This window comes from Schistocerca americana, chromosome 3, assembly GCF_021461395.2.
Source record: "Schistocerca americana isolate TAMUIC-IGC-003095 chromosome 3, iqSchAmer2.1, whole genome shotgun sequence".
Classification (NCBI taxonomy): domain Eukaryota; kingdom Metazoa; phylum Arthropoda; class Insecta; order Orthoptera; family Acrididae; genus Schistocerca; species Schistocerca americana.
In genome coordinates, this window is record NC_060121.1 from 494,050,012 (window position 1) to 494,069,707 (window position 19,696).

At 39.8% G+C, this 19,696-nt stretch overlaps 1 protein-coding gene across 1 annotated transcript in view; it reads left to right on the forward strand.

The window, feature by feature from the left end:
• LOC124605482 (ATP-dependent RNA helicase DHX8) overlaps positions 1-19,696 on the forward strand; it is a 155,867-nt gene that overhangs the window by 22,924 nt on the left and 113,247 nt on the right. The window contains exon 6 of the mRNA XM_047137203.1: positions 10,467-10,582. Coding sequence (XP_046993159.1) covers positions 10,467-10,582 — 116 coding nt within the window. The remainder of the gene's footprint in view (positions 1-10,466; positions 10,583-19,696) is intronic.

Sequence of the window (19,696 nt, forward strand, 5' to 3'; positions counted from 1 at the left end):
CTAGTCAAATTGTGCCACAAACTTCTCTTCTCCCCAATCCTATTCAATACCTCCTCATTAGTTACGTGATCTACCCACCTTATCTTCAGCATTCTTCTGTAGCACCACATTTTGAAAGCTTCTATTCTCTTCTTGTCCAAACTGGTTATCGTTCATGTTTCACTTCCATACATGGCTACACTCCATACAAATACTTTCAGAAACGACTTCCTGACACTTAAATCTATACTCGATGTTAACAAATTTCTCTTCTTCAGAAACGATTTCCTTGCCATTGCCAGTCTACACTTTATATCCTCTCTACTTCGACCATCATCAGTTATTTTACTCCCTAAATAGCAAAACTCCTTTACTTTACTGCTTTAAGTGTCTCATTTCCTAATCTAATCCCCTCAGCATCACCCGATTTAATTTGACTACATTTCATTATCCTCGTTTTGCTTTTGTTGATGTTCATCTTATATCCTCCTTTCAAGACACTGTCCATTCCGTTCAACTGTTCTTCCAAGTCCTTTACTGTCTCTGACAGAATTACAATGTCATCGGTGAACCGCAAAGTCTTTACTTCTTCTCCATGAATTTTAATACCTACTCCGAATTTTTCTTTTGTTTCCTTTACTGCTTGCTCAACATACAGATTGAATAACATCGGGGAGAGGCTACAACCCTGTCTCACTCCTTTCCCAACCACTGCTTCCCTTTCATGCCCCTCGACTCTTATAACTGCCATCTGGTTTCTGTACAAATTGTAAATAGCCTTTCGCTCCCTGTATTTCACCCCTGCCACCTTCAGAATTTGAAAGAGAGTATTCCAGTTAATGTTGTCAAAAGCTTTCTCTAAGTCTACAAATGCTAGAAACGTAGGTTTGCCTTTTCTTAATCTTTCTTCTAAGATAAGTCGTAAGGTTAGTATTGCCTCACGTGTTCCAACATTTCTACGGAATCCAAACTGATCTTCCCCGAGGTCCGCTTCTACCAGTTTTTCCATTCGTCTGTAAAGAATTCGCGTTAGTATTTTACAGCTGTGACTTATTAAACTGATAGTTCGGTAATTTTCACATCTGTCAACACCTGCTTTCTTTGGGATTGGAATTATTATATTCTTCTTGAAGTCTGAGGGTATTTCGCCTGTCTCATACATCTTGCTCACCAGATGGTAGAGTTTTGTCATGACTGGCTCTCCCAAGGCCATCAGTAGTTCTAATGGAATGTTGTCTACTCCCAGGGCCTTGTTTCGACTCAGGTCTTTCAGTGCTCTGTCAAACTCTTCACGCAGTATCTTATCTCCCATTTCATCTTCATCCACATCCTCTTCCATTTCCATAATATTGTCCTCAAGTACATCGCCCTTGTATAAACCCTCTATATACTCCTTCCACCTTTCTGCCTTCCCTTCTTTGCTTAGAACTGGGTTGCCATCTGAGCTCTTGATATTCATACAAGTGGTTCTCTTCTCTCCAAAGGTCTCTTTAATTTTCCTGTAGGCAGTATCTATCTTACCCCTAGTGAGACAAGCCTCTACATCCTTACATTTGTCCTCTAGCCATCCCTGCTTAGCCATTTTGCACTTCCTGTCGATCTCATTTTTGAGACATTTGTATTCCTTTTTGCCTGCTTCATTTACTGGATTTTTATATTTTCTCCTGTCATCAATTAAATTCAATATTTTTTCTGTTACCCAAGGATTTCTATTAGCCCTCGTCTTTTTACCTACTTGATCCTCTGCTGCCTTCACTACTTCATCCCTCAGAGCTACCCATTCTTCTTTTACTGTATTTCTTTCCCCCATTCCTGTCAATTGTTCCCTTATGCTCTCCCTGAAACTCTCTACAACCTCTTGTTCTTTCAGTTTATCCACGTCCCATCTCCTTAAATTCCCACCTTTTTGCAGTTTCTTCAGTTTCAATCTGCAGTTCATAACCAATAGATTGTGGTCAGAATCCACTTCCGCCCCTGGAAATGTCTTACAATTTAAAACCTGGTTCCTAAATCTCTGTCTTACCATTATATAATCTATCTGATACCTTTTAGTATCTCCAGGATTCTTCCAGGTATACAACCTTCTTTCATGATTCTTGAACCAAGTGTTAGCTGTGATTAAGTTATGCTCTGTGCAAGATTCTACAAGGCGGCTTCCTCTTTCATTTCTTCCCCCCACAATCTATCGGTTATGAACTGTAGATGAAAACTGAAGAAACTGCAAAAAGGTGGGAATTTGAGGAGATGGGACCTGGATAAACTGAAAGAACGAGAAGTTGTAGAGAGCTTCAGGGAAAGTATTAGGGAACCATTGACAAGAATGGGGAAAAGAAATACAGTAGAAGAAGAATGGGTAGCTTTGAGAGATGAAATAGTGAAGGTAGCAGAGGATCAAGTAGGTAAAAAGATGAGGGCTAATAGAACTCCTTGGGTAACAGAAGAGATATTGAATTTAATTGATGAAAGGAGAAAATGCAGTAAATGAAGTAGGCAAAAAGGAATACAAACGTCTCAAAAATGAGATCAACAGGAACTGCAAAAGGGCTAAGTAGGGATGGCTAGTGGACAAATGTAAGGAAGTAGAGGTGCATATCACTAGGGGTTAGATAGATACTGCCTTTAGGAAAATTAAAGAGACCTTTGGAGAAAAGAGAACCACTTGCATGAATATCAAGAGCTCAGATGGAAACCCACTTCTAAGCAAAGAAGGGAAAGCAGAAAGGTGGAAGGAGTATATAGAGGGTCTATACAGAGGTGATGTTCTTGTGGGCAATATTATGGAAATGGAAGAGGAGGTAAATGAAGATGAAATGGGAGATATGATACTACATGAAGAGTTTGACAGAGCACTGAAAGACCTAAGTCGAAACAAGGCCCCGGGAGTAGACAACATTCCATTAGAACTACTGACAGCCTTGGGAGAGCCAGTCCTGACAAAACTCTACCATCTAGTGAGCAAGATGTATGAGGCAGGCGAAATTCCCTCAGACTTCAAAAAGAATATAATAATTCCAATCCCAAAGAAAGCAGGCGTTGACAGATGTGAAAATTACTGAACTGTCAGTTTAATAAGTCACGGCTGCAGAATACTAACATGAATTCTTTACAGACGAATGGAAAAACTGGTAGAAGCTGACGTCAGGGAAGATCAGTTTGGATTCCGTAGAAAATGGATTAAGGAAAGGCAAACCTACGTTTCTAGCATTTGTAGGCTTAGAGAAAGCTTTGGACAATGTTGACTGGAATACTCTCTTTCAAATTCTGTAGGTGGCAGGGGTAAAATACAGGGAGCGGAAGGTTAGTTACAATTTGTACAGAAACCAGATGGCAGTCATAAGAGTTGAGGGGCATGAAAGGGAAGCAGTGGTTGGGAAGGGAGTGAGACAGGGTTGTAGCCTATCCCCGATGTTATTCAATCTGTATATTGAGCACACAGTGAAGGAAACAAAAGAAAAATTCGGAGTAGGAATTAAAGTCCATGGAGAAGAAATAAAAACTTTGAGGTTCGCTGACGATATTGTAATTCTGTCAGAGACAGAAAAGGACCTGGAAGAGCAGCTGAACAGAATGGACATTGTCTTGAATGGAGGATATAAGATGAACACCAACAAAAGCAAAACGAGGATAATGGAATGTAGTCAAATTAAATCGGGTGATGCTGCGGGAATTAGATTAGGAAATGAGACGCTTAAAGTAGTAAATGAGTTTTGCTATTTGGGGAGCAAAATAACTGATGATGGTTGAAGTAGAGAGGATCTAAAATGTAGACTGGCAATGGCAAGGAAAGCGTTTCTGAAGACGAGAAATTTGTTAACATCGAGTTTAGATTTAAGTGTCAGGAAGTCGTTTCTGAATGTATTTGTATGGAGTGTAGTCTTGTATGGAAGTGAAATGTGGGCGATAAATAGTTTAGACAAGAAGAGAATAGAAGCCTTCAAAATGTGGTGTTACAGAAGAATGCTGAAGATTATATGGATAGATCACATAACTAATAAGGAGGTATTGAATAGAATTGTAGAGAAGAGGAGTTTGTGGCACAACTTGTCTAAAAGAAGGGATCGGTTGGTAGGGCGTATTCTGAGACATCAAGGGATCACCAATTTAGTATTGGAGGGAAGTGTGGAGGGTGAAAATCCTAGAGGGAGACCAAGAGATGAATACACTAAAAGATTCAGAAGGATGTAGGTTGCAGTAGGTACTGGGAGATAAAGAAGCTTGCACAGGATAGAGTAGCATCGAGAGCTGCATCAAACCAGTCTCTGGACTGAAGACCCCAACAACAACAACAACTACTACAACAACAAGTGCTAACTGTGTAAAATAACCTATTTTAGTCAGTTGGAAATGAAGTTCTAAGTTTTGGAAGCAATGACTGTGTTATAGTAGTAAAGGCAAGGAAAAGTGCGTTATGAGAATACAAGGAAAGGAGAAATTTCTCAGCCCTACTCAAACTGATAAAATGAAATTTTAGTTTTGTTATGTTGGTATCTCATGCAAAATATGTCAGTCAGGTTTCAGCTTTATCTGCAGCTTTGATTTGTTCACACTAGTAATATCCTTGACCACCCTGAAGTACTTGACATCTTGCATCATTGGAAAAGTGACAGGATTGCAACTTGTCATGCCATACCACACCACACCACAACTCTCCTCTCCTCTCCAGTCAGTTACTGTCTAATTTCTGTGTTGTTTAGCACTTTCAAGACTTTTTGCGAGGTAGCTGACTCCAAATATCTGTTGCACACAGTTCCCTCCACAGTCTTCACTCGGAAAGCAGTTGAGATGGATCAGCACTCTCAGACAGCAGCAGTTCCTGACAAGTTTGAAACCAATTGTTATTAACAAGGCATGTCTTCAGTTCCTGTTAGAACCATTTTACAGCCACTGTACTTATGCTGTGTTACATGGCTCTGAGTAATACTCCATTCCTTGCAGAAATGTTGGACAGTCCATGTTGATACACCAAAAAGTTTCGCATCTTCACTCACCATGTGGTCATGGACATGTCCAAACATAATGGCTCATTTCTTCCATTTTGTCACATCCCCCATCATCCCAAGTTATTACCCTGATTTAATACAACCTGGAGACACATACACACCATTTCACTGCAGTAGAGGATCGTATGACCTATTGGTGGTAGTAGTTCTACACCATATGTTCTAGAGTGACCAGTGTGCTCTTTTAAGTAGGTGATGAATATTTTGTCCAGTGAGCCTAAATTTTATTTGACAGACTAAGATTATGGGTACTGAAACTTCCTGGCAGACTAAAACTGTGTGCCCGACCGAGACTCGGTCGGGCACACAGTTTTAGTCTGCCAGGAAGTTTCATATCAGCGCACACTCCGCTGCAGAGTGAAAATCTCATTCTGGAAATTATGGGTACTCTTTGTGAAAGATGGTTATTTCATTTGTTGAATGCTGACCACACAAAAAAATGAAAATTACTCATCAGTGTTAGGACCACTGTAAAAATAATACTGTTGCTTTTGTGCGCTGATTTGTGTCTTTGAATGAAACATGGGTCCACCACTACAATACTGAAGTGAAAGAACAAAACTAGTGGTGCTGATCCAAAAAAAGAGGAAGTGTGCCTCATCTGCCATGACCCTTATGGTCAATGATATCTGGAATGCAAAAGAGATTCTTCTTGTTAATTACTTGCCAAATATCAAAACATTAACTGGCAAATACATTGTGCACTTCGTGGACCATTGGATGGAAAAAATATATCAGAACAAATGTAAATTTCAAAATAAATAAAAATGAAGATCTTTAATCAGGACAATACAGTTCCTCCCGAAAGTTATTTACCATTATGAAAACTAATGGATCTAAAGTACAAATTGTTATAACACTAAAATTATGAACAACAGAAATTGGAACAATCCCATAAATATTATTATAGAGAATGCCAGCCAAAGACTGCTTTATTGGCAGAACACTTACAAGACGCAATAGGTCTACTAAAGAGATTGGCTACACTATACTCGCCTGTCCTCTGCTGGGCTGTTGCTGCTCAGTATGGGATGTGTACTAGATAGGATTGATGGAGGACACCAAAAAAGTTCAAGGAAGGGCAGCTTGTTTTGTCTTATTGCGAAACAAGGGAGAGAGTGTCACAGATACGTTATGCATGTTGGGGTGCCAATCATTAAAACAATGGTGTTTTTCTTTCTGGTGAGATCTTTACACGAAATTTCAGTCACCAACTTTCTCCTCCAAATGCAAAAATATTTTGTTGGTGGCAACCTATGTGGGAAGAAATGATGATCAAAATAAATTATAGAAATCAGAGCTCACTTGGAAAGATTTAAGTGTTCATTTTTCCTGCACTCTTTTAGAGTGGAATGGTAAAGAAATAGGCTGAAGATGGCTCAATGGACTCTCTGCCAGGCACTTAAGTGTGAATTCCTGTTTAGTCATGTAAATATACAATTAATAAAATGTTCTGGGGTATTATGCCGTGGTCAAATGGATTTCACATTAAAACACAACATTTCATCCCAGTCTGCGGAGAACGTTAGCAAAGGTGATCGTAGCTTCTTTGAAAGTCTGATTCCCGCCCTGGCTTACTACTGACTGCAACAAAATTCTGTTTCCACATGTTTCCTCGCAATGGCATTACGCCACATCTTGAATATCCGACCGCAATTGGTTGTTATTGACTGCCCTCATCCGCTGCTGCTATCACCCTATGGTGGAAGACTGGTTCACATCTTCTTCAACACCAGACTCCAGATGTCATTAAATTTCATGCTCTCATCCTTCCTGTCAAAATTCCTGGGATGTTTTACTATCTCTATGGCCTCTCTGTACAGCCTTTCATGGTATCCTGCCAGTACTTGATTACTACCAAAATGCATGTGGTGGTTTTCTGCTGCAAAGCAACAAGCAACAAGCTGCCCACAACAGCTGATCCATCAGCCTTCCCTCTTCTGTAGTTACCCTTGTGCTCTTCTAGTTGTTTTTGTTGTAGAATCACTATTCACTATGGTTCCGTTCAATGAAGTGTTGCAGCAACTGTCAGACTTTTCCTTCTGATATTGCAGAACTGTTTAAATGTTGCCTCACAACCACTTATTTCAAATGGAATGATGATTTCTATGAACAGATGGATGGTGTTACTGTGGGGAGCCCCTTAAGCTCACCTATAGTGAACCTCTTTGTGGAAAAATTCGAGGATCAGGCATTGGAAACTGGAACAAGAAACTGAATGTTTAGTTCTGGCATATGGATGGTATGTTTGCTTTGTGGCATCATGGCAAGGAGAAACTGGGTCATTTTCATGAACATCTCAATGGGACCAATCCGAAGATTCAGTTTACCGTGGAGGAAGAGGCAGGTAGAAGGTTAAATTTTCTTGGTGTGCTAGTTTTCAAGGAATAAGATGATAGCTCGGGCCGCATGATTTACTGGAAACCCATTCACACAGACCGTTTACCCACACCAAGCTTCAAAACACCATCCACAACAAAAGTAAGGTATCATAAAAACAATGGCGGATAGAGCAATTAAAATCTGCGAACAAGAGCTGCTTGATGCAGAATTAATATATCTCTCCAGTGCATTACTCAAGAACGCTTATTCATTCGCTGAGGTAAAAAGACTGTTAAGATCACCATGTAAAAATCATAGCATAGCTCAAGTGCCAGTGAAATTGAAAGTTTTCCTGTGTTTCATTAAGGACATTACTAACCACATAGGAAAAATCTTGAAAAAGTGGAACATCGCTGTGTACAAACTCACCTGGAAGGTACAATACCACTTAAAATCGACCAAGGATGTTCACCAGCCACTGGAAAAAGCTGAAATTGATAGGATTCCATGTAGTTGTGGGGAGGTGTAAATGACTACTATAAAAAGAACGGTCAAAAATGATTAGAACAGCACAAGGGCAGATGCAGAAGAGGCGAGATTGACAGATTAGCTGTTTCAGAACATGTTTGCAGCCAGGAGACCACCATAATCATTTTTACAGGACTAAAGTTCTGGTAGCCACTTTCATTTTTATAGGACTAAAGTTCTGGTAGCCACAAGTGGATACCATGAAATGCTATACAGAGACGCCATAGAGATTGTAGAACATCCCAGGAATTTCAGTAGGGAGAAAGCCATGAAACTGAATGAGATCTGGTTTCCGCTGCTGAAGGTGTATACCTGTCTTCCACCATGGGCTGATAGCAACAGCAGACAATGGAAGTCAATAATGGCCAGTTGTGCTCAGGTACTCAAAATACGTGATGCCACTGCACAGAAGTGGAATTTTGCTGCAGTCAGTAGAGAGCCAGGGTGTGAATCAGACATTCAAAGAAGCTAAAATCCCCGTTGAAAATTTCTGCCACAGATGGGGTAGAAATGTTGGGTTTTAATGTGAAATCCATTCGACCACAACATAATAGCACAGAATGTTTTATTAATTGTGACATTTCCAGCTGTGAAAGTTTACATTCTACAGATCCACCTTGTTTACCGTAATTTTCACCCTTTGGGTTCCACCTATTCCCACATTAGTTGGGAGAGGTTTTGAATCTAATGAAGAGTTTATGGTAGCCATAGATAAATATTTTGCAGACTTTTGGGGTTGCAATAATTGTGGAGAAAGTCTGTTGATCTAAAAGGAGATTATGTTGAAAAGTGTGAATTTTCTACCTAGTGGAACACATTATTTGTCTACCAGACCAATAAATTTTCTTTTTGGCCTTGTGGATTATGTTACTTTAACATCAAAGAGTGTGAGAAAAATATTGGAAAATATTTTTTTCTGAGACTCATACATAAACAACCACAGCTACAATAGAGGTATGGAAATATTCAACGAGATGTTTGAAAATGATTTAAACTGTGGTTGCTAAAGTAGATACAGTTCTTTGTTATTCTTCATTCTGTATTCTTCTTAATCTTGTCTCATAGCCTTCCTATACATTCATCTGATACTGGGGAAAAATCTTACCCTTCTTTACCAAGTGATATTTTTTTCATGGATTCTGTAGAATTGCTAATTATGATGGATTTTAGAATTTCCATTACCATTTTCCATTGTGATATATTTAACCTTGACTGGCTACAGCAGCAATCCAGCAATATGATTGAGATGTAGAGGCCTCTGTGTTATTACTACTATTTAAAATCTTTGGCCTTTGCATAAGTAGCTACCAGATGTTTTTAAGGATGACCTGAAAATATTTGTGTCTCCTGGAATGAGCTTATATTTTAGAAGGAAACAATGTTAATGTGAAATCCTTCACATTATTTTCTCTCTTTCACATACCTTCTAGTTCCTACCAAATACCAAATCTAACCCAGTTATGTATGGGGTTGTTGGTACTGTGAGCCACAAACCCCTCAGTGTGACTACCTAAGGGTAGAAAAAAAAGTTTCCAGACATTTTTTTCACAAGTAATCATTTCATGTAACAAATGTGATTACTACAATATATTTTTACAGAAACGTCATTTCCACGATTTAATTTTAAATCTGACACTCCATTTATTTCACAGTTACCTTAAGTTTGGCTCAATTTTAGTTGTGGACAGTCAGGAAACTTGACTCCTGATTGTCATTTGTCAAATGGTTCCGATTTTTTTATTGGTTAATATTCATTATTATTACAGAGACATAGAGACTGTGTTGAAAAACAGTGTCATGTGCCTATGTCACTTTGAAGTGTAGTGCAGCATTCAATAAAAATTGGTCTCCATATTAATGTGCAACTTACTTTTTGAAGGCCCCTTGTATATTTCAGAATGGAAGATCTAATAACTCACCTTTCAGATCTGCATTTAGTTACTGGGGAGGAAATGTTCTTAGCATATTTTATTACTTGAACAACAAATATGTTGATTTTCAAAGTTAACCTATAAGTGCAGTTTTAATAGTTAATCACCATCCAGTAAAAAGAGTTGCCATGTTTATGTTATGGTAACCAATTGAAGAATTGTGTGTATGTTGCTCCTGTTGTGGAAAGAAGAGTACGTGTACAATTTTGCATTGCAGTGTGTTAGTGTAATTTTATTATTTTCTGGAAAAATGTGTGCTACTGTGAATATTATATTTTATTCATCAGTTTCTGCCTTTATACAAAGTAATGTGAAGTGAATGTATCAGTATAATGAAACTGTTGGATGGCAGGTGGGTGAGGGGGGGGGGGGGGGGGGGACAGCTTGCCCATTCATGTTTGTCTCTCAGCTTGTCCCTCCAACTGAAGGGTCCCTCTCATACTGGGCTGGGTGATTTGCGTTTCTGTGCAACCTCCACCAGACTATCCCCATTTCCTCCCTGCAGTTGCAACATATAGTTCCAAAAACTAAAATGGTTTAGTGTACTTGTGTATCTGTCTATTGGCAGCACTAAAATGTTCACCTCCTGAGGGTGTGAACTAGCCAGTGACTGTGTCTCCTCATTTTATAGTTTTCTCAAGTGAATTTAACTTTTAATACAATTTATTATAAGTCAGTTACACAATTTTTATTTTATGTGCTCCAGGTCAAGGTACTTTCATGCACTGGTCAGAAAGTTTCATTGTCAATGAAAGACGTAGATCAAGAAACAGGAGAAGACCTGAATCCTACGGGTAACAATCTGCTTCTTAATAAGGACAGGTAAGATCAGATATTTATCATATGTAGTTATTTTACATGTCATTGCCTTCATCATCTACATAAAAACTGGTTATATCTTTAAGATTTTGCTTTTTACTAGAGTTGTATATCATATTTGCAATTTTTGTAAATACAGGATGTTTGACACCCTAAAGATTTCTAGCCTTGAACTTTATGCATCCTCTTCCACTGCTGTCATACATTGCTTCTGTACAGTGTATGACTTGGGAAACATGAAGAGCAATCTGGCTCTTCTTCTTTCCCTTTTGTTTACTTAAGAACTGAAATTGTGCCAGTGCACCATCATTTTTGCTATGCAATATCAGTGAACAGAATAGAAGAAACACACAATTTAGTATTAATAGCACAGTGAACATTACACTGGATGTACAGAAAAACACTGACAACTCTCAGTGTATTGTGCAGGATGGCAAACTGGTCATTTTTTTTTAAAGAGAAAACTCCTGCCCAGAAATGCATAGTTTTGACCCTGTGAAACATCTCAGTGTGAGAATGGTGGTGGCCAGAGTTTCTTCTTAAACTTAGCAGCAGATTAAAACTGTGTACCAGTCCTGGATTGAAACTTTGGACCTTTTCCTTTCACAAGCAAGTACTCTACCAACTGAGCTGTCCAGGCACAGCTTTACTTCCATCACTACCTCACCTTCAACCTAGTCCCAGAAGATCGAAAGGAGAACTTCTGTGAAGTTTGGAAGGTAAGAAATGAGGTATGGTAGAATTAAAGCTGTGAGGGAAGATCATAAGTTGTGCACGGATAGCTCAGTCAATAGAGAAGTGGTCTGTGAAAGGCAAAGGTCCCAGGTTCGAGTCCTGGTCTAGCACACAGTTTTAATCTACCAGAAAGTTTCAGATCAGTGCACACTCTGCTGCAGGGTGATAATTCATCTATTCTTCTTTGATTGTTTTGTGTTCTGAGTAATGCAAAGCACTAGCCAAAGTTTAAGAAAGACACATGGACTGCACCTATTAGTCTACATGTGCATGCACTACATCTTTCAGTGAGCATTTGTTCTCATCATAATTGGATACCTGTGTTCTGTACCAGTGCAGTACTGTTGTGACGTTACACGAGCATCACAGTGAACAGTGTGCAGCAGAATTGATGTCAGTCACATAGTATGCGGAAACATTTCTGAATAGAAATACCTTATATCATTTATTGTTCGAAGCACTTGAGAGAAGAATAAGAGAGACAGAAAACTTGTAGGTAACTACTGTACTTTCTGCCTGGAGTGTTTCGAGAATTGCAACATGAATGTACAAGAGAGTTTCTTTTCAGTGCATGCTACATTTTAGTGTGCACACAGTAGTACTGCATGCTGTTGAAAAATTTGCTGGACATATGGCTGGACTTATATCAATTATTATCAATATTATCAATTATTCTGCAATTCTGTTCTGTATCAGGTGTAAAAACCCTGAAATTGGCTACTTGCGTAGGTCAAACAGTTGATACTGAGGAGGGCATTTTGAAACACCTCAATGAGGAGCAACCCACTAGCACTTGCTGAGAGGTGTGAGCACTGGGCATGTGTCATGTAAATGTGTGAAACGTTGACTATGATAAGTACATCATCCATACCATCTGCAGAAAGTTCAGGCAACAGTATTGGAGGGTTATTAAGAATGAGTACAGCTTGTGTAATGGTATTCACAATGCCACATACTTAGATTACATTTCTCCACTGTGGTGTTGTTCAACGATGAATGCATGTTCACTCAGGAGAGGATAGTAAATACTCACACTTTAGCAGACAGAAATCCAGGTGTGCTGGGAGGTTAGAAGTAACGAGGTTCAGTTTAGTCTCTACATTGTATGCAACCAAGTTGTGAGTCCAAAATTTGAACCTATTTTGTAATTTACTGTGCTATGGGGTGCCATTGTGTCTCTTAAAAAAATGAACACGTCACCATATCCAATCTGTTCTCAAATTTTGACGCCCCACATGGCTCAAACAGTTCATTTCCGAACAGGAGTCCCCTCCTGAAAAATGACCAGTTTACCAAACCCCACAACACATTAAGTATTGTTTGTGTGTTCTCTGTATGCCCTATAATTAATGTACTGTTACTATTATATTCAACTGCGTTCCTCTCTGACGTAAAACCACACAATTTATTCAGTGTTGCCATTGTGTTCCACTCATCATTTCAGTGAATTACAGTTTGTTATTCCTTGACATTATTATTTCCATAGGTTGCCACTATAATTGCAAAAAATGAAATAATTAATAAAGAACAGTGTCAGGGTATAACTATTGGGCAGTGTGTCCAGACTCAAGGGAATTTATGAGTAATAGTAAAGAGTTAGAAACTGATGGTGACATGGCTTTTGAAATTCCCCAGGCTAAGAGTTTCTCAGTTTGTCTTCCAAGTTTGCTGGTGAGTGTGAGATTTCTATGTACTTCTGCAAAAGTTTAACCATATTTGTCAAAGAAATTTCCTGCCATCAAAAAGCTTCATTTGTATCTGTGCAAACTAAATAAACTTGATATATTGAGGCATGTCTTAATATGGCCTACAGCTGCTTGAGAAGATACTGTTAAGGGGATAACAACCTGTACAATGTAGTGGGCACTGGTTGCTTTGCCCTGCAGAAACATCAAACGGGACTGTGAGCTGTAACTGATGCCTCCCACCATGAAGCCTGTGAGTCACGGACAAATGCACTCCAGAAAAAGCCGTTCACGACATCTATACCATGCATGTGTACGTCCATCACTTGCATGTAAACAGAACATGCTCTCATCACTGATGACAATAGAGTGCCATTCTACTCTTCAGTTGTTCTTTCAGGACATTAGAGTAGTTGTGCTCATCAGTCATGGTGTCAGTGCTAGCAGTCTTTCCAGAGGCACACGTATCCTAGTCTTGCTGCAAGCAGAGGGTTAGTGGTCCTTGGTGACACAGCATTTGCAGCATGTGCTCCTTTTTCTTTCTTGGGTGATATTCAGGTGGCCACTGCTGCTGACATGTCAATCTTGATGTGCATTTGCACTTCACGGACATTGAGAACTTGGTATAAGGGTATGGGAATGTTCCACAGATCACTTCTGCAAGCAGTGACATGCCACCGATACTTTATGCCCAACATGTTTGGCAATTTGTAGAAGGTGCTTTTTTTTAACATTGTATTACAGGCATCTAATTGTTGTTCACCACTATCTTGTTATGTGAATTGGTGATTACAGTAGGGGCTGTAATACAAAGAGGAACTGGAATTCTGTTAAAATGTCATGGTCACCTACTATAGCACAGGACTGAGTTTGTGATAGTTGGGCATTGTATGTTCATAAAAATTTTCTTGTTGTTCAGTTCAGTTTACAATTTTAAATCCATCTTGTATGTGGAAAACATATGCCAACACAGTAACCTGAGTGGACAAAGTGCCATTTACATTAGTCGAGTCAAATATGATCATAATTTCTTCTTCTTCTCATAAGCACTTTATTCACCTCAGTAGAGATAAATATTCACAAAAGCAGCAGAACAGTCATATAAATCAACCACAAAAACTTTTTAAGTCTACCACTTGTCTATGGGATGGTCCTCCTGTCCAACAACACTACTAAAAAAGCAAGATATTTCCAGTAGCGAGAATCTTCTGTTGGTTCCAGAATTTGGTCATTCTTCAAACCTTTTAAAGCCACTTATTTTTCTTTGTGATAACATAGTTGTAATTAACATATTCTTCAAGACTTCAAACAGGGGAAAAAACACATGCAGAAATATGATGTACAATCACTGGAAACAAGGTTTGTCCAGACAGTGGTCTAAAAAAGACAAGTGCTATAAGAGAGGAGTTGTAAGGAACAGTGAATTAACAAGTTATATTTTATTTCTGAAACATTTTTCTTGTAAGATTTGTAATGCATTTTATTGCCAGCTAGTCATTTTCCTGCAGCTCTGCCCATGTATACATTCAACACATATATTAAACACACTTCCTCCTCTTCCCTCTTGCTGTGTCCACCTCTTCTTCCCTCTGTCTGTCCACCTCATCTACCCACTTCTATCTTTTTGTCTCCTCCTCCCCACTCTGTATCTTCATCTCCTTCTCCCCCTCTCTTTGTTCATTTCCTCCTCCCCATTGCTCTGCCCATCCCCTTCTCTATCCATCTCAACATGCCCCAGCCTTGTTCATCAGTACATGTTGCCCTTGCAGTACATTTCAATAAACCAGGGCAGCCTGCATGTCAGGGCCTGGAAAACTCTCTTGTCCATGACATGTAGGCTGCCCTGCAAAGCAGGTTGGTTCGGTGGGTCAACAGGTGAACTCCATTCGTAGTCCACGAAAAACTTTAGGGCCACCCATAAGCTGCTGCTTATTAAACTGTCCAGTCAGATCAATGTGTATTGCTCTCAGTGTCTTATACACTGGAGCAGTGCGCCGCCAGCGACAACGATACGTTCGTCGCAAAGGCATTGCTGAGGCACGTTAACACAAAGTGAACCAAAGACTGAAAAGAAAAGTTTGTGCCAGTATCTCCTCTCCTATTGGAGCTTGGAGATTATGAGGTGTGCTGTTTCTGTGCCAAATTTGTTTGTAATTGATCCAGGGGCATGGGAGGAAATCCTGGACATGTTTACACTCTGCTTTCTATTTACAACAGACAATAGTAGTCTCCCACCACCACTCATCATTCCAAATTGTCTGTATGTATGAGTATCATCTTTTTATAATCCACAGACCTGAGCTTGCATCCCCTGTTGGCACTGTAATTTTTCCTGGCGTATAAAGTAGTTTTAATTTTTGACACTATCTTGTGTACATGAAAAAATCAGATTACATCATAGTTAGCATCTACATTTGCCTACATACTCAGGGTTGCCACAAGTTCTGGAAATCAGGGAATATCAGAGAAATCAGTGCAATATTAGGGAAATTTGAAAAAAACACTGGAAAAATCTTGTTTTTGTCTCAGTAGATGAAATGATTTGTTTACTGAGATGTCATGCATAGTCGCTGGCTGGATGCAGCTGAGTACATGCACTGCTTCCCTATTCCCTCATTCTTACTGCTTTTCCCCTTCCTACCATTCCACTCAGCTTGTAGTCAGTGCTGCCACTACTTCTTGCTGCTAGCCTAGCAGCTGCCAGCAAGAGGCAGGGAGACGTGAGGAGTGATTTGTTTGGATGTGATTCTCAGAGACTGTTGAACAGCAGCCAGAGGCAGTGGTTATGTGTGCATGAGTTGTGTTTGAGTGCTTATGTGAAAGTGTTTGTGCTGTCATTTTCTGACATGGCTATGGCTAAAAATTTAGTTGTGAAAGTGTGATTGTCTTTTCTGTGTGCCTGTTCGGCTCCACGAATGTCTTCATGGTGCCTTGTTACATATCCTCATTAGTATTAATTCTCAGAGTATTCACACAAGTTATCTATTGTATGGATTGATCACCACAATTTCATTTCCTCAACATGGTGTCTGTGACACATGGCCACACGAGTGGAGTTCCATGATGGGCCAAAACTGCAGGCCATTTCTGTGGGTATCTCTAAAGGATCAGGCCTGCCAGTGAATTTCAGGAACCGTGACTGTCTCATCAGAAGTACATTGTACAGTGTGGCGTTTTATAGACATTTTATTTATGCTTGTACATTTTGGCACTTTGAAAGTAGTTCATATATTAGAAAGTATGTTCGGCCACCGGGTTGCAAGTCTTTGTTCAGGTGATGCCACAATGGGCGACCTGCACATCTGTGATCATGAAATGATGATGAGGCAACACAACACCTTGTCCATGACCGGAGAAAATCTCCAACCCGGCCAGGAATCGAACCCGGGCCTGCTGCATGGTAGGCAAACAAATTACCACTCAGCTAAGCGGGCGGTCACACAGTACCTCTAAAATAATAGATATAATACAGTGGGTAATAACTGACAATAATGAACATAGTAGAACCAACATTTTAGTGACTATCGTCTATAGTGTTGGTTTATGCAACTCGTCTCCGCCTTACACACTTCTTTCAAGCGGCTGACTTTTTTCTGAGGTCATTTATGAAATCAGTGAAGGTATTTTAAATCTGTCTTGCGACTCTAAGGAAATGTGTATTTTTGTTACCAAATATGTTTTGTTTTGTTGAAATAAAATAACATCATTAGTCTTAGTGAAACCTTTTGGCTTGCTTTCTCCATTTAAAAACAGTTCATTACAAAAGATGTTGATGTGAGTACTTAAGATTTTTACTCACATGTTTAGAAATACAAAAGTCCCTATATTTTTTGTCAGCTTAAGTCTTTACTCACCCTTGAGATCCCAAAATTTGTCAGGGAAAAATGCTAAAAGTTGTCTGGAAATTAGGAAGATATTAGGGAATTTTACTTGGGGAAGCTTCTGGCAACCCTGATACTCGGCAAGCCACCCTGTGGTGTGTGACAGAGGGTACCTTGTACCATGCTAGTCATTCCCTTTCCTGTCCCACTGACAAATAGATTGAAGGTAAAACAACTGTCTTTATGCTTCCATACGATTCTTGATCTCTTATCTTGTCCTTACAGCCCTTACATGGGATTCCACATTAACGTATAGTTTCCTCTGTAGCTGCGCACTATAGGAAGGATAAAGAATATGACCTACAATAGGGCAATATCCAGTCAAACATTGTCTTATTTCTATTCTTTCTTCTAACATTCAGTTTCATCAGAAACAATGCATAACATGAATGCGGGAAAACTTCTGTGGAGTTTATAAGGTAGGAGACAGGTAAGGGCTTCAAGAGTAGGTGTGACTGTATGGCAGCAATGGCAGAATCCAAACTTCAAGATGAGTCATGATCGTATAACTCAGTTGTCAAGTACATGCCCTGCGAAAGGCAAGACTCTTGGTTTTGAGTCCTGGCACACAGCTCTAACCTATCAGAAAGTTTCAGTGCAAAAGTTTATTTTATTTTATTTGCTTATTTTTTCACTTGAGCCCCCAAGCACTCATACTCTTATGTAAGCACCAAATAATGAGTTGGGGAGAGTGTTTTGCCTTGGTTCACTTTTTAGACTTTCGCCTCTAGCCAGTTGTGTAATAGAACTTTAATACATTTTCTTATTCCATTTTTAAATAGTGGCATTTGCTTTTTATGTCCTGAAGTCTTCTTCTGCATTACAAAAATTAATCCAGAAAATTAAGATTTTCCCAAATGTGAAAACTCATTCCTAGGTACATCATAGTCACATACCTAGGTGCAAATATTTGATTGAAATTTTTTTCATAAAAGTGTCACAGGCAGGTAAATCTTGACAGTGCTGTATTTAATAGTCTATCTGTTACATTATTACTCTACTACACACCAATAATCAGTAGGTAAAATTAAGTTAAGCAGAAGTATTATCAAAAGTCAGATGTAAGTTTAAAACATTTTGAAATAGGAGCTTTTGGAAACTAACACAGCTTTCCATTTTCAAGACAGGTGAAACTGTTAAGACATTAAAGAAACACAGTTCATTTGCAAATATCATATGTTTCATGGTAAAAGACCTTCTTCTGTTCCAAGGTACAAGATGGTGCATGGTTGATGATATATGGCTTAACAGTCAACATGTTATATAAATATTTCTAAAAATATAAAGAATTTTACTCACCATAAAATTCTTTACCTATAGAATTAACATTGTATTCCAAATAGCTTCACTATATTATACAGCATTTAAATGTATAGAACACGAAATATGTACAAATGCTGAACAAAACAAAACCTCATGTGTAGCAGCAACAAAAAATGGTGGAAATTGCTTCTGGTGATCGCTGGTGTGCATTACTTCACGTTATTCTAAAATCATTCACTAGACTGAAGTACTGACCAAACAGCTCATATGTTTCTAGGTACACTAACCTCTAGTTGTGACACTCTCTCCTACACTTTTGATTTCAGTAGTAGATGTTATACTCTAACAAGGATTAAGCTCAGCAATTACCGTAGCACCACATGCATCTGCTATTGTTTCTTCCTGTATTGATTTTTTTTTTAAAAAGGACATAAAATATTTTCATTAAAATCTCTGTTCCTGTACAGAACAAACTACACATATATCCACATAGCATAGATGATAAATACATTACTGTTATAACGTCAAGTTGAACACGTATACACATTTCAAAAATGACACAACACATGTAAGTCACAGAGCAAGTAGACAAGGTAAGACATGCGTGCACAGTAACAGTCAAATCAGCACTGAGTCCAAGTCTAGCGGCCGCTGGCTGGCTGGCCGCTTAGGTGGCGCAGCTGCTGCATGGCTGGCAGACAGCACCGTATGTATAGGACGTGCTTAACTGCACGGTGGCACTTTGAAAGATCGGCGAGTCACAAGACTCTTCCCCCTTTGAATTGTTTGCACTGGTCTTGATGGAGGTGGCCTGTAGATGGCTAACGTCCATAGGTGTTGTTTGACTGGCCATAAAGTCTCGAGGAGGCGGCTTCCCGTACGGACGGAAGTGTCCCCGATGATAACAGGTCGAGATGAGAGGAGACGTAGGGGTCGAATCTGCTGGGGCCTCGTGCACCAGTCTGCCCTTTGCGGCAAGTCCGGTTGTTATAACAGCAGACATGGGCGATGTGTCGGTGTCCTTAGGAGAAGGAGGCAGGTAGAGGTGCTCCGACAGATGATGATCATCTGGTTCCTGCATGGGCACATCTCCTGGTGGCGTCCGTTCTTGTGCTGGCACCGAGATGATGGTGAGAGGGCTGCGTTGTGAGTAATGAGAGATGCCAAGATCCCAAGCGTCATGTAGAGCCGAAGGTGGTGTAGCGGCATTTGGAACAGGCGTTGCCGGCACACGAGGCCGAAGCTGGTCTGAATGACGCACTGCAACACCCGTGTCCGTCTGGATTTCATACAGGCGTCAGCCATGGTGTCGTAAGATGCGACCAGGACTCCATTTTGGCCGCCTGCCATATCCCCGTACCCATACTAGGTCGCCGGTGGTGAACCGGCCAAGTGAAGGAACCTGCGGTCGTGAGGTGGAAGGCCGCAGAAGATGAAGTAGCGTGCGGGGCTGTCGGCCATGTAAGAGCTCAGCCGGGCTGTGGTCGCCCATGGGGGTGAAACGGTAAGAAGCCAGAAATTGGAGAAGCGCATCATCAGCAGTAGAAGAAGTC